The sequence below is a fragment of the Barbus barbus genome, assembly GCF_936440315.1.
Source record: "Barbus barbus genome assembly, chromosome: 35".
In the NCBI taxonomy this organism is placed as follows: domain Eukaryota; kingdom Metazoa; phylum Chordata; class Actinopteri; order Cypriniformes; family Cyprinidae; genus Barbus; species Barbus barbus.
The window spans coordinates 24825692-24841313 of NC_136763.1; the positions used below are offsets into that span (position 1 = coordinate 24825692).

At 37.5% G+C, this 15622-nt stretch overlaps 1 protein-coding gene across 1 annotated transcript in view; it reads right to left on the reverse strand.

Moving 5' to 3' along the window:
- Positions 1-2002: 2002 nt before the first annotated feature.
- Positions 2003-15622, reverse strand: part of LOC306855129 (microspherule protein 1-like) — a 15046-nt gene continuing 1426 nt past the window's right edge. The window contains exons 3-15 of the mRNA XM_079393580.1: positions 15233-15383; positions 15003-15141; positions 13620-13784; positions 12694-12803; positions 11735-11843; positions 11461-11599; positions 11297-11372; positions 10010-10038; positions 9815-9907; positions 9649-9731; positions 8868-8955; positions 6176-6303; positions 2003-2558 (exon numbers count right to left, since the gene is read on the reverse strand). Of these exons, the coding sequence (XP_079249706.1) occupies positions 2472-2558; positions 6176-6303; positions 8868-8955; positions 9649-9731; positions 9815-9907; positions 10010-10038; positions 11297-11372; positions 11461-11599; positions 11735-11843; positions 12694-12803; positions 13620-13784; positions 15003-15141; positions 15233-15383 (1397 nt within the window). The 3' untranslated portion in view covers positions 2003-2471. The remainder of the gene's footprint in view (positions 2559-6175; positions 6304-8867; positions 8956-9648; positions 9732-9814; positions 9908-10009; positions 10039-11296; positions 11373-11460; positions 11600-11734; positions 11844-12693; positions 12804-13619; positions 13785-15002; positions 15142-15232; positions 15384-15622) is intronic.

A 15622-nucleotide genomic window follows, 5' to 3' on the forward strand; every position in this document is an offset into this window, starting at 1 on the left:
AAAGATGGTTACATATAGTTCACAAGACAAAATAATAGTTGAATTTATAAAAATGGCCCCGTTCAAAAGTTTACATCCCCTTGATTCTTAATACTGTGTTGTTACCTGCAGATCCAAAGCTGTGTTTTTTTGTTTAGTGATAGTTGTTCATGAGTCCCTTGTTTGTCCTGAACAGTTAAACCGCCTGCTGTTCTTCAGAAAAATCCTTCAGGTCCCACAAATTCTTTGGTTTTTCAGCATTTTTGTGTATTTGAACCCTTTCCAACAATGATTGTTTGATTTTGAGATTCATCTTTCCTCACTGAGGGACTCATTTGCAACTATTACAGAAGGTTCAAACGCTCACTGATGCTCCAGAAGGAAAAACAATGCATTAAGAGCTGGGGGGTGAAAACTTTTTGAATTTGAAGATCAAGGTAAATTTAACTTAATAAATTGTCTTCTGGAAAACATGTCTCTTCTGTAGCTTCTGAAGTGCAGTACTAAATGAAAAAATATGATATTTAGGCAAAACAAGAAAAATGTATTCATCTTCATTCTGTTCAAAAGTTTTCACCCCCCGGCTCTTAATGCATGGCTTTTCCTTCTGGAGCATCAGTGAGCGTTTGAATGTTCTGTAATAGTTGCATATGAGTCCCTCAGTTGTCCTCAGTGTGAAAAGATGGATCTCAAAATCATACAGTCATTGTTGGAAAGGGTTCAAATACACAAAAATGCTGGAAAACCAAAGAATTTGTGGGATCTGAAGTATTTTTCTGAAGAACAGCAGGCAGTTTAACTGTTCAGGACAAACAAGGGACTCATGCACAACTATCACTAAACAAAAACCCCTTTGGTCGTTCAGGTAACAACACAGTATTAAGAATCAAGTGTATGTAAACTTTTGAACGGGGTCATTTTTATAAATTCAACTTATTTTCTCTTGTGGACTATATGTAACCATCTTTTATGTGAAATATCTTATTCAGGTCAGTACTAAATAAACAATAACATGCATTTTGTATGATCCCTCTTATTTTGGTCAAATAATTGACATTTTGCAGATTCTGAAAGGTGTATGTAAAGTTTTAACTTCAGTAACCTTTCTCCCAATGTTTGAATCGATCGAGTCGCATCTGATTATTTTTGATGTCAAAGTGGTCAGTCTGCTTCAACTGCTGATGTCAGCAGGGTGTCCTTTCCTTTGTTGGACTTTCTTCTGCTTTTGTAATCATTTGACCTAAAACTAACAGACTTTTTGCAGCTATGCAAACACGACTGTCTCCTTCTAAAAATCATTTAGCTCATTTTAGTATCACACATTTGTAATTTTCTTTTTCTGTAACATTTCATAGTCGAGTGTTCAAGCACCACAACTCCCTCTAGTTCCCTGCCTATGCCTTCTTATATCTTATCTTGTAATAATACCAATGTGAAATTGACTGTGTACAGAGAGAGGAAAAAAAACATGCAGTGCAGGTCAAAAGTTAGGATCTTATTCTCGCCAAGGCTGCAATTATTTGATACATAAAATACAGTAAAAACATTAATGTTCTGAAATGTTATTACATTTGAACTGTCTTCTATTTGAATATATTTAAAAAATATAATTTCTTTCAGTGATGCAAAGCTGAATTTTCATTAGTCATTACTCCAGTTCTCAGTGTCACATGCTCAAATAGAAAATAATTTTAAAATGTAATAAAATTCAATAATTGTATTAATAAATCATTCACCAAATTAATGCAGCTGGTGAGCAGAAGAGACTTATTAACGAACCATAAAAAAAAATTGACCTGTAGTTTAGTTAGTAATTGTGCATTATAAGTACATCTGAAGCTTTAGTTTAAATGTGTTTTTATGCATTGTCTGTACTTGTATCCACTCTGGGTTTGCAACATTAATTCATGTCAAGGGCCAAAGTAATGCATGCAAAGTTCACCAGATCACCACTCTTGACTCTAAAATCTTCAGTGGTTGCTAAAGTCAATGACAAACACAAAGAACCGCACAATGCATTCCTATAGTTATACACAGACACATCATTGAATCACTTTAATCATTTATGAATATATTTACACAATTTCTGTCATGGCAGAATATTAGCAAACTGTCTTAGATGAGACAATACAAGGTTACTGGGTTTTAAGTAGAAACAAACAAAACAGTAACAGTTTCTCTTACACACACACACACACACAAAAAAGGAAATCTACAATCACACACACACAAACATTCAGTTCTTTCTGTCCAAATGTGCCTTAAATAACAGGCATATAAATGTCCAATTCTTCTCCAAATGATTTTCCCTCCAATCTGAGCTACAGATCACGGCTCAGTTGTTGCAATGAGAGCCGCTATAATCTTGTGCTGAAAGGTCTCCTGTATATGGCTCTACTCAGAGGTAAAGATAGGACAGTCCAGCTCCTGTCTTGCTGCGTCGCTGTCAGACTCAATGGTGTTTGACCGCTCGTGAACTGGTGACTTCAGTATCATGGCTGATTCATCTTGGCAGCTTCAGCTTTAATGAGAGAAATCAACTCCTGATTGATCAGGAACACAAAGCGAAGACCTGCAATCTGGACAAAACAAACACAGCTGAGCATGTTATATGCAATAACATTATTAAGGGTAAGGCACAACATTCTGACATTTTATGTAATACATAGTACATTATAAAAACAGTACGTAATGACACGCTGATCCACAAAACTGCTATTTTCAGTATGTTAATTTCACATTATTAGTGTAATAAACATTTGATAATGAAGCAATACCAGCCTTCCTACAGCAGTGTTATTGTAATGAAACTAAACTAAATTTGATATAGAAAACAAAATATCAAAATTATACCCAAAACTATAATAACCTTAGTAGCGAGTGGATTTGGTACCAGCACAACAGCTGTTTCCTTCACTTTCCTCTTTTTATGCACATTTTGAAGCATCACATCAGAAACAAGCAATGAAAATGGCCAATTTCAAAAAGAAATAAAATCCCCATAATTCGCAAAAAAGAGTTAATACGAATAATGGGAGATGGAAACGTATTTGCCGAATAAATTCCTCGATGTCTATCAAAAGAAGTAATGTGACTTTGAGCGATGGGATGACGCAACTTGACTAACCATGGGACTGAGCTTGTTGCACAGCATCTCAAATATTGTTTTAGTCATTCTGAAATGCTTAAGCCAAAGTCTGTCGTAAGTATTTCTGTAAAATTGTCTTACACGACTGCGTTCCCAAACAGCAGGATCCACCTGCGAAAGCAATGACTGCATTTACTTTGCTTCATCTGCTCGAGGCACAAGTAATTTATCATATATGAAAGTTATTATATTCGGTGGCTTCTCCTAATTTTCTTAGTGATATTTAGTGCCAGTTTATCGGGAAATGACGATTTATTCTCTTTGACTCGTTGGATGGAAACGGTGCTTTATTCGCCAATGTTTTATGCAATATGTGTGCATAAGTTCAATTCGCAACTGTGAATGGAAACATTGATAATGTCTGACTGTCTTGGCAGCTGTCAAACACTTGTGCATTAGTGTGCATTCTCTGCACCGTCACCGTGTCAGTAAGGCTGATTAATTCCAGAATTCCTGAAATTTCAAGATATCTCTGTTCTTATTTCTAAGACACAAGTCTTGTTGATCTGTCAAACAATTCTAACTGTTTGTTGCAGTCCTTTTAAAATCTAAATGATTCAAATGCTCATTGCTAAAAAAAAAAGAAAAAAAAAGTGTTTGTCACCAGCTGTGTACTGAACCTAAAGAAAGAGATGAACCTACAAAAACAGCCCTTTAGAGTTAGCAGCGAAGAGGCAGGCTCATTAGAAAAACATTATGCAAAATGATACTATGCTGCACAAAACAAAGCGCAATCAGTTTTATACAAAACAGATTAAGCAGAATCTGGCAACATTTTATTACGATGGTTGCTGTACGCATTGTGGAACTTCAGAATTTAAATGTCCTGTGAGTGACGCTAAACGGTCAACGCACCATCACTAAACCAAAAGCAAAAATATCAATATATTTCAAATATTGCCAATATTTTTGCTGGATCACATCAAGCGCTGAACATTCACCAGTGTGATCAGACACATCAAACGGGCTCATATTCACAAGGAAAGCACTAACTTTTCAGAGACTTTTCAGTTATAGGTTTCAGAAATGAATTCATGGGCAACATGAAATGAGGAGGAGGGTCGGATTTGGCCTGCAGGCCTCAAAGTTGACACCTTTGGTCTAACCGAAACCAAGAGCAAGAAAGTCATTTTTAAGGGCCTGAACACATGACTCTGACTTGTCATTATTTTGCAAACATTTTGCTGTTGAAAAATCTATAAGTGATTGAGTTGCAAAATTATACTTATGGCCTCCACAATAATAACTGAGCTTTAACCGAATCCCGTATAACACTTTTTTTTTCTTGGTGATTGATCATAATAGTAGCTGATACACTGTCTCTACATAGAGGAGAATGTGATAGAAACTCGGACCCCTCCTCTTCTCCACATACACTACATCGCTGGGTCCCATCATACATGCACATGGCTTCTCCTATCACTGCTATGCCGACGACACACAGCTCTATCTCTCTTTTCAACCAGATGACCCAACGGTTGCTGCACGGATCTCAGGCTGCCTGGCGGACATCTCGGCATGGATGAAAGAACATCACCTACAGCTCAACCTGGCAAAGACGGAACTTCTGGTCTTCCCTGCCACTCCGACTCTACAGCATGACTTCACGATTCAGTTAGGCTCATCAATGATTACCCCATCAACTTCGGTCAGAAATCTTGGTGTAATCTTTGATGACCAGCTGACCTTCAAAGAGCACATTGTAAAGACCGCTCGATCCTGCAGGTTTGCACTACACAACATCAGAAATATCAGGCCCTTTCTGACAGAGCATGCTGCACAACTTCTTGTCCAGGCCCTGGTTGTTTCTAGGCTGGACTACTGCAATGCTCTTCTGGCTGGTCTGCCATCAAACACAATCAAACCTCTACAAATGATTCAGAATGCAGTGGCACGACTGATCTTCAACGAGCCCAAAAGAGCGCATGTTACACCTCTCTTCATCTCCTTGCACTGGTTACCAGTGGCAGCTCGCATCCAGTTCAAGACACTGATGCTTGCGTACAGAACTACCACAGGCTCTGCACCCTCCTACTTCCACTCACTATTACGAACCTACATCCCCTCCAGAAGTTTGAGATCTGCTAGTGAGCGACGCCTTGTGGTACCGTCACAGAGAGGCTCAAAATCACTCTCCAGAACATTCTCGTTCACCATTCCTGGCTGGTGGAATAATCTTCCCACCCCTATCCGGAACGCTGGATCCCTGGCAATCTTCAAGCAACAACTGAAAACTCATCTCTTTCGGCAGTACTTGACTTCATCCTAAACTCAAAAAAAAAAAAAACTCTTTCCCTCTATCTTTCTCTCCGCTTACTAGCTTGTACTTATTTGAACAATGACTGAGACTTGGTGTTACGAGCACTTCCTCTGTCTGACTGCCTCTTCAAGATGAATCGCTTTTTGTATTCCCCAAATGTAAGTGGCTTTGGATAAAAGCGTCTGCTAAATGACTAAATGTAAATGTAAACTGTTCTCTTGATATTTAGGAGTTGATACTATAAATATTCTAGAACTGTATACTAAAATGAATCATAGGCAATAAATAAATTCTAGTATTCATACCCCCTTTGACAAATTAATTTCTATGATTTTTCTATGGAGAGTCATGAAAGATAAAAAAAATAAAAAATTACAGAGATTTCACACATAGAGCAGTTATAACTGACAAAATATTTTACAGCGGGGCATAACGTAAAACAAACATATATCGCATTCCCTAGTTATGAAATGTCAATGAAAAGTATTATATTCTCAGGCAAAATGCAAGCTGTCTCGCTTAAAACTAGTGTGTGAATAGAATTTCATATCAGTGCTTATTTTTTTGGTCAATCTGTATTTTTCATGCAATTAATGGTCTTGAAAAACAAAACCATAAGGTCATAAATTTCTATATTATATATATTGATAAGATTTAGACATACAGAAGTCATTTATTTATATACTATATACAAAATATGTGATGTAAATGTGGTAAATCATTCTTTTTTGACAACTGTCATTTTTCCAAACGGTGATTTTGTGACTCAAATCTAAGCTTGTCCATACCTCCATCACAGAGTTGTTGTTGAGTTTCCACTTGTTTCCAGACAAAACTGGTCGTCCATCAATGTAAATGGGTCTTCGGCCTTCATTAGCGATGAAGAAATCTCCATTATTTTTCAGTTTAATGATCCCTGGAGTTAGAAAACAAACATTGGTTCATGACTTTAAATGTTTAAATTAAAATCCATAGAGCTGCACAGTGTTGCATCAGTCATGCATCTTACTAGTGGCCCAGTAACAACTAGTTAGCTTGTACAACTAAAAAAAATACATTTTGATTAATTGCAGGTGGGTCACGGGTGTATAAGATCAATCATTAATGATGCAAATATTAACTGCATTCTCTAAAATATGAATGTGTTTTAAATGCATTTTTTCATCACGCAGACAGGCACTAATTTGCAGACTCTCATTTACAAAAAATATGTGGGTCGTGGTGGGTGACCCTTTTCTTAAAGCAGAAATGGAGGCAAAACAGATCTGAGATAAAATTAAATAGAGAGAATTAAAAACAAAACAAAAGGAAGGAAAGAAAGAAATGTTCCGTGTGGGATCGTTTTAGTGAAGTGGTTAGCATGGATGAATCAAGTGCTGGGTATGTAATATGCAACGGCTGTGTATGTATATGACTCAAGACTGATACCTCAAATATGGTCCATCACGTGTGTGCTAAACCGAAAGGCCAGTCAAGTCAGAAAAGCACCTTAAGTTCTCACATCCGTCGGGACAGCAAAAAAATACCATTGGAATTTAAATCTAGTCTCATGGATGCATGTGTGGACCTGTGCTGCCCAGATAAATGCCCCTTCGATGCTGTCTCTGGCAAAAGATTCCTCCAAGTGGCCCTAAACATCAGAGCTAAGAACAGTGCAGTTGAAGTTGTGTGTTGCATTTACAGAAACAGCGATATTGCCAATAAAGTCTGAATGGAGTAAAGCCTGTGCTTATTTTATTAAGAAAATGTAGGCTAATCTGGCCAAAGACAAACTCAACATTTGCATATACCCTCCCATGTTCTAGGCCAGCCGCATCATCAGAACCTCTGCAGGTATTGTAAAGAAACAAGCGAGGACAACAGCGAAAATGGCAGATCATGGAAATAAATGTAATGTTCCAGGCTGTGCAGGAGATGTGAAGTGCAGGGATGGGTTGGTGTCTGTATTCAGAAAGGCACAGAAAGCAAATAACGCGTTCTAATAAAATAATGCAAGCCTCCTTGCTAGCGGTAGCCTGTTACACTGCAGTACATAAGATTTCACTTACCACATAAACAGAGTAAGGAGAGATGACTGAGTATGATGGTGAATGATTTACAGATCCTGAGCACCACTGACAAGCATCTGATCTTGTATAATGTGTGGTAAGTACTGCCGCTCCACAGTATAAACAGAGTTTGTGCGATTGCGAATCGTAAAAGTGAAACTATAACGCGATCGTGCATTTGAAAACAGTTTCAATGCCCAGCATATTAATAGCGGCTCCCTGATGCCCGCATTTTATATACAGTATAACTACCCGACGATATAACTGCGAAAGAAAGTATTGAAATATATATTTTCCTCCCTGTGCTTCCTTCCTGTGAGCTACTGACATGAGCCGCACTGTGAAGCAGCCAATCAGAGCAGAGCTCAACATTGAGCCGCACTGTGAAACAGCCAATCAGAGCAGAGCTCAACATTATTATTCATGACCCTTCCAAATAAGCCAATAAGAGACCGTTTCATTCTGGGGAGAAATATTAGTGAAGTGACATACCGCCAAGTATGGTGACCCATAATCGGAATTCGTGCTCTGCATTTAACCCATCCAACATGCACGCACACACACACAGCAGTGAACACACACACACCGTGAACACACACCCGGAGCAGTGGGCAGCCATTTATGCTGCGGCACCCGGGGAGCAGTTGGGGGTTCGGTGCCTTGCTCAAGGGCACCTCAGTCGTGGTATTGAGGGTGGAGAGAGCGCTGGACATGCACTCCCCTCACCTACAATCCCTGCCGGCCCGAGACTCGAACCCGCAACCTTTCGATTACGAGTCTGACTCTCTAACCATTAGGCCACGACTTCCCCGTTAGGCCACGACTACAATTAGGGTTGTAAATGCACATGTAAAACCGTTTCTGGAGAATTTTTGCCCTTACCTAAGCCACATACTTTCTATGTAGATATCGGAGAACAATTTAAAATATTGTATCAATGCATTCTATGGCACCTATAAAAGCAGCTTACGATCAACGTATTATTTTACTATCAGAGATGCACAGATGAGCTCTAGCGTCACTGAATCCGCTGTTAAAAAGGAACGATCCACTGACCATATCATCATACTTTAAACAGAGAATTAGAATAATTAATGTGATGAATGATTAGTTTGAAGCAGTGGATTCGGTGACATTTGAGCTGATCCTCTCATCTCTACTGTAAATAGAAACCTTTGACGTAGCGGCAGTCAACACAAATGGGATGCTGTAACCGATAGCCAGCAGCAATGTGACACACTCGGATGGTAGAAGAAAGTGCACTGTTTAACGGGTGCTGAAGATAACTCAACATCAGTAAATCACATAATGCCTTCTCTTTTAAAAATGTAAACAAGGGATATGCTGTAATAAAGTTTAGTGATGCAAAGCTAAACTTAGCATCAAGGAGCAGGCCTGATCACACAGCACCATGAATGTTCAACCATCTGACCTTGCTTTCTGGAGATCTTCCATGCAGGTCCCTCCAAAGACAGATCTACATCTATCTGCTTGTCTTTAGTAGCACGTCCCAGTGTGATCTGAAACGGTTCAAAAGAGTTTGTTAACGGTTGACTGTGGGTGAACTCTTCTTTTAAAACAATTGTGCCTCATTGCATTAAACAACTAAATATTAAAGCAAGTGCCTTTATTGTTTTTAAATAGCACAAACATTTCAAGTGAAGCATTTCACTAAAAACAGTCTCCTGCTTATTAAAAAAACAGAGAGATCACAGTTTGGTTCTGAGAAAAGCTTGTACAGCAGAAATTGATAGCACTTTATTTTTCAGTTCTGATTTGCATTTTCACACTTTACTATTTTAATCACAATACCTGGGTAATAACTAGATGCTAAACCAGAACCCATGTTGAGTCCATGCACTTCTATAATGCAGTACTTACTTGGGTAAGTACACTGTAAGTGCACAAACTATCAAATTAAGTGCAGCCAATATTTTATTCTCTAATACAGCGACTTTCAGACATTTTTTACAATTGCAATTTTATGTAGTGTAAAAATATGCCACTGTATATATGTGGTGTGTCCTTTTCCCCAAAAGATAAAAAAAATATGTAGGACTACAACTTCTTTAAACACTTGGCATGTATTGGTGATGGTTAGTAACATTTCCCAAGCCAGTGTATTTATGGTTTGAGTACATTCAGTGAGGGACTCCCCCATCATACTGCCAGATCCAGCTCCCGTGCATGCATGACATTAAATGCTCACTGACCTCTCTAGATCTCATCAGATATCTGACCATTCGTCCACGTAAAGCTGCCAGAGTCTGATTATCAAAGTCTGGTGAATTCATGCCTGAAATGATCATATCACACAATCAGACTCAGCGATCACATTCTTCTGATAACTATACAAAAAGCCAGTGGAATAAATCTGACCTGTGATGCTGTCCACCAACACCTGCCAGCGAGGAAGTTCCTGCTCCAGCTGTCTGATCTCACGCTTCTGGTGTCTATCTGCAATCATCAGCTCTACAAGAAATGCAATAACATTTCACAGACAGACACAAGAAAAAGTACTGAAACATATTTAAGGACATTTAAAACAACAAGATGCTGTATGAAATAGCTCACCGTGCTCTAAGACTTCATCTCTGCTGTCCCTGATAAACAGGATAAATGATCAGAACCAGACAGTCATTAGTCATACATAATTGTCACAAAAGGCTGCAAGGGGGCTTATGAGGAAACACATTATGAACCAGAATATAGTTCAGGGATGACGTAGTTTTGTAGGCCTGTAACCTCAAAAACTAAATTTTAAAGCTTCTTTTTCCATCATCCTGAAGTCAGTGTTTTTTTCCGATGAACAAAATGTGTAAGAATCATACATTTTTGTTGGCCACAGATCTTATTTTCTGCAATAATCCAAAAACTAGTGGAAAAATCTGAAAAAAAAAATTATAGAGGATAATCTGACTTGGCGTGCATTACAAGATTTTAATGCACAAACGTGGAAGCAGACGACCACTCAAAGCAAAGCGGAGTGCACTAAAATCATGTACTGCTTACTGACGACACCACAAGTACACATATAGATGAGTTAAGAATACACCGCTAAAATACATACGTGACCCTGGACCACAAAACCAGTCACAAGAGTACATTTTTCAAAATTGAGATTTATACATAATATGAAAGCTGAATAAATAAGACGCATGGTTTGTTAGGATTGGACAATATTTGACCAAGATACAAATATTTGAAAATCTGGAATCTGAGGGTGCAAAAAAATCTAAATCTTGATGTCTAAATGAAGTCCTTAGTAATGCATAATACTAATCAAAAATTAAGTTTTGATGTATTTACGGTATATCTTCATGGAATATGATCTTTATTTAATATCCTAATGATTTTTGCCATAAAGTTTTTAAATCTGCATGTACACATAGTGAGTGGCATTTCGAACAGTGAGCTGCAGCATGGCTAAAAATATTAAACTTGAATTCACTTTTAAAATTTCATTTGTCATTTAAGTGATACATGGGTTACATTATAGTACAAAAGCTAAATTTAACAGAATTTACCCTTCAGTTTCCCCTCATATTCACCTCATATTCAACGTTTTTATCTGCCTAGGATCAGGAGCGGTTTTGTATTAGGCGATTATATTTATTGTATCTGGTGTGTGTTCGGGAAAGAAGGGTACATGTTATGGCGTGTGTGTGTTTGTGTTTTTTAGTTGTTGTGTTTGTGGCATATATTATGTGAGATTTCAATTTGATCAGCTTTTTTTGTTGTTGTATAAAAACTGATATAAATAAAAGATTTTTTAAAAGTTAATTAGTCACGTTGCAGGACAAAGTGTTATTGTGAAGTAATATGTGTCAATTAACTCATAACACATGATGGTTTACTTACTTGAGTTTGGCATCATCAACCACCTGCTCCGCATCAGAGAAGTTCAGCACTTGCTCTCCTTTAGGCAGAGGTTGGACTAGAAACACATTGGATGAGTTGTGTAAATGATAATGATCACCGCATGCAGGGACACCAGACTGAACTGATACACGAGAGCATCTCACCGCTCTGATCCTCCAGCAGATAGTACTGCTTGAGCAGCTGCCAGTGGACCATCAGATTCTTGGCAGTGCGTGATGGGTAAAACACATTCGGCTGCTTGTTGAGCAAATCTTGAAACACCTCCAGCTTAGGCTGACTGCTCTACTCACAAACATGAAGCATGATCAACTGAACAGCGATGACATTTAAAACAACAACAGCAACAATAAAATCTAGAAAGCATTCACTCTAATATGTCACCAAAATGCTGATCTCTTTCAAGAATCAATGTCTCACTGAGGTGATCTTAGCGAGCAGGGCTTCCTCTGTCTGACTGAAGAGAGCTTTACTCTGAATAGCAGCGATAGCCTCTGGATGCAGCTGTCTCATGGCCTGCCACGCCAGCCTGAGGAACAGACAAAACCCTTAGAAAATGTACATTCAGATCGTATGTTCACGTAATAGTAAAACTCAACTAAAAACAAAAATTCTCTCATTTTTTACTAACCCTCATGTCATTTCAAACCCTTCCAGAGAAGAAATTCTGAGGAGCTTTTCATTTAAATATGAATCGATTTAAAAGCATCAATACACACAGACTTACATTTCAGATATCAACTTCTCCTTGGTTTTGTTCTAGAATCCTATTATAATAAAACAAATTCACAAAACATGATTAAGAAAAAAAAAAAACTAAGAGTTTGAGGTTCATGGAATTCATTTTATTAGATTAATATATTCTAAGACTTGTTTAAATAATTGCTCATTTGCAGACTGTATGAGAGTAATTGAAAATTGTACATGATCAATTATTCAAGCATTTGCCTTTTTAGAATTAGGTAGAACCGTTCAAGAGAGGAAACTAATTAAGAGGTAAATAGTTGCCTTGGGGCTTCTCGGCATCAAAATAATATTCTCGTTTCCAACACTACCTGACCAAACCAAAGTATTGGTGGATACAGTCATTAAAAAAAAAAAGAAATAACAGGTAAAGCCAAATATCAACTGATATATTGTCCCTGGTGTTCAATTACAATGAACCGAGTAAATGAATAGTACAAAGAGGTATAACTTTTATGACGCTATTATGAAATTAACATGGCATACATTCTTGAAATGTTGTGTTCTGGGGAAGCAATACGTCTTCGGAGTTTGGAATGACATGAGGGTGATGGCATTTTTTTCAATTCACTTTTCTACCAGATTAAAACAGGAACTATAACTGTATGAGAAGAATGATTTGGTCAGAAACTCACTTTGATATGACAGGGTCATACAGCAGAGCGTACCAGCGCTCCTGAATCTCCCGCAGCGTGAAGCGACAGCTGAATTTCACTCCCAGGTGAACTGATGTAAGATCTGTAGTCTGAACATAAAGTACAGCTGAGGGAAAACGATGCATTAGGAGCCAGGGGGTGAAAACTTTTGAACAGAATGAAGATGTGTACATTTTTCTTATTTTGCCTAAATATTATATTTTTTTCATTTAGTACTGCCTTTTCATGTAAGCTACAGAAGATACTTACATGTTTCCCAGAAGACAAAATAAGTTAAATTTACCCTGATCTTCAAATTCAAAAAGTTTCACCCCCTTAATGCATGGCTTTTCCTTCTGGAGCATCAGTGAGTATTTGAACGTTCTGTAATAGTTGCATATGAGTCCCTCAGTTGTCCTCAGTGTGAAAAGATGGATCTCAAAATCATACAGTCATTGTTGGAAAGGGTTCAAATACACAAAAATGCAAAAAAACTAATTTGTGGGAGCTGAAGGATTTTTCTGAAGAACAGCAGGCGGTTTAACTGTTCAGGACAAACAAGGGACTCATGAACAACTATCACTAAACAAAAAAAACACAGCTTTGGATCTGCAGGTAACAACACAGTATTAAGAATCAAGGGGATGTAAACTTTTGAACGGGGTCATTTTTATAAATTCAACTATTATTTTGTCTTGTGAACTATATGTAACCATCTTTTATGTGAAATATCTTATTCACGGCAGTACTAAATAAACAATAACATATATTTTGTATGATCCCTTTTATTTTGGTAAAATAATTAACATTTTGCAGATTCTGCAAGGGGGATGTAAATTTTGACTTCAACTGTACATGTACGTCCATTCAATTCATCTCAGCAGAACTTCTCTAAACTATTAAGCTGCTAAAACCTGGCAGCTGACCTGTAAAACGGCATTGATGAGCAGCAGGTCATCAGTGGGTTTCCAGCGGCCCAGGTCTTTGGTGATCTGTAACGGCTGCTTGCTTTTCTTCATTCGTTTGGTCATTGATGAAGGCGCGATCACCATGGCAAGAGGAGGCATAAGAGAGCTGCCAGCCTTTAAACCCTAATGTTCAGAGACAATTTATGGAGTACCAGATCAACTTAAAGGTAAAGAATGCTTAATGTCACACTTAAAATACAGTTACATATCAGTAAAACAAATCTACTAGCAACATGCATGTTTACTTCAAAACCCAGAAAAACACACCATCGCTGAATATAAAACATGTAATGACTTGCACATAAGCAAGCACAGAAAAGAAACAAAACAAAATATGAGCTAAAATGATTCCATTATATTAAAAGCGAAAGGTCTTATTTCAGCTATTCAGAAAACGCCTTTCTTTTAATATTTGCGGTTTAAAATTGTATTTTTTTAAATCCTTTTGAAAGAAGTCTCAAATGCGCATCAAGGCTGCATTTATTTGGTCAAAAATACAGTAAAAACAGTAGTATTTTGAAATTCAAGTCATGAATTTAATGTATGATAGACCACTGAAAATGTGTGTGAGAGAAAGAGAGGAGAAGATAGTGGTCTATCATACATATCATAAATTATTAATTATAATTTAGAACCGTTTCCTATTTGAATTTATTTAAAAATGCATTCCTGTGAATTCCACACAGAATTAAATCATTCTAATATTCTGATTTGAAGACATTTTCAATTTTAAAAAGCTTTTTTTTTATTATTTCGTATTATTTTATTATGTCTTATTAATAATGGTTCTCATTATTTTCAATACTGAAAACAGTTAAAAACAACCATGCTATTTTTTCAGGATTCTTAAATGAAGAAAAATCTAAATGAACAGGATTTAACTGAAATACAAATCTTCTGAGGTGACATTATAAATGTCTTTACTGGCATTTTGATCAATTTAATGCACCCTTGTGGAATGAAAGTAATAATTTCTTTTTTTAAATCATATTTATCCCAAACTTTTAAAAGACAGTGTATCTCAACAAAAACTGTTTTCAACTGTTTCTTGAGGAGCAGCAAATCAGCATATTAGAATGATTTCTGAAGGATCATGTGACACTGAAGAAATTATGCTGAAAATTCAGGTCTGATCACAGCAATACATTACAAACGGAAACCTAAATCTGAACTATTTTAAACTATCGACAGGTAGGTGTGTAATTCTTCTCCTCTCTCTCGCACACACACACTTTCAGTGGTCTGTCATACAGTGGTTCTTAGCCAGAAAATAATAGATAAGATTCGCCACAATCAAATATTCTAGAGATTTGTGAAATAAAATCCAATAACCTTCATTACCTTCTTCTTGTCACTAGATGCAAGGTCATTCCCAGGGCATCTGATTGGTTCAATGACTGGCTGACCTTTGACCCGACTGGTAGATTTCGCAAGGCTGCTCTCAACCAGTTCATCATCAAACTTCTTTCTCTTTATTGATCTAAAATATAATGATTTGACAGCTTTTAGACATATGTAAATTACCCCAGTGAACCAGTTGACCGCTATGGTAACAGATGACTCCTCTTCACCTGGAAGAGCTTCTGCGTTTGGGAATCAGTCCGGCTCCGCTAAAGGCCTGAGCGGCTGTCCTCTTCACAGCAGCGGACTCCTTGTCCTCGGATCGGCTCTGGGACACCAGAGGTCCGGCTGCCGCTTCTGCAGCCATGCCTGCCTTCACATCTGCAACACAACACCTTATCCATCAGAACACATCAGAACTTTAAACATTAATTATTCTAAACTAGGGTTGCAAAATTCTGGGAATTTTCAAGACTGGAAACTTTCCATGGGAATTAACGGGAATATATGGGAATAAACTGGAAATTTGCAAAATTGCAGGAACTGGGAATTTAAATGTAGTTGAGAACAAAATCTTGCAGCATAATCTTGGTTAAAACAACCAGATTTAATGCAATTTT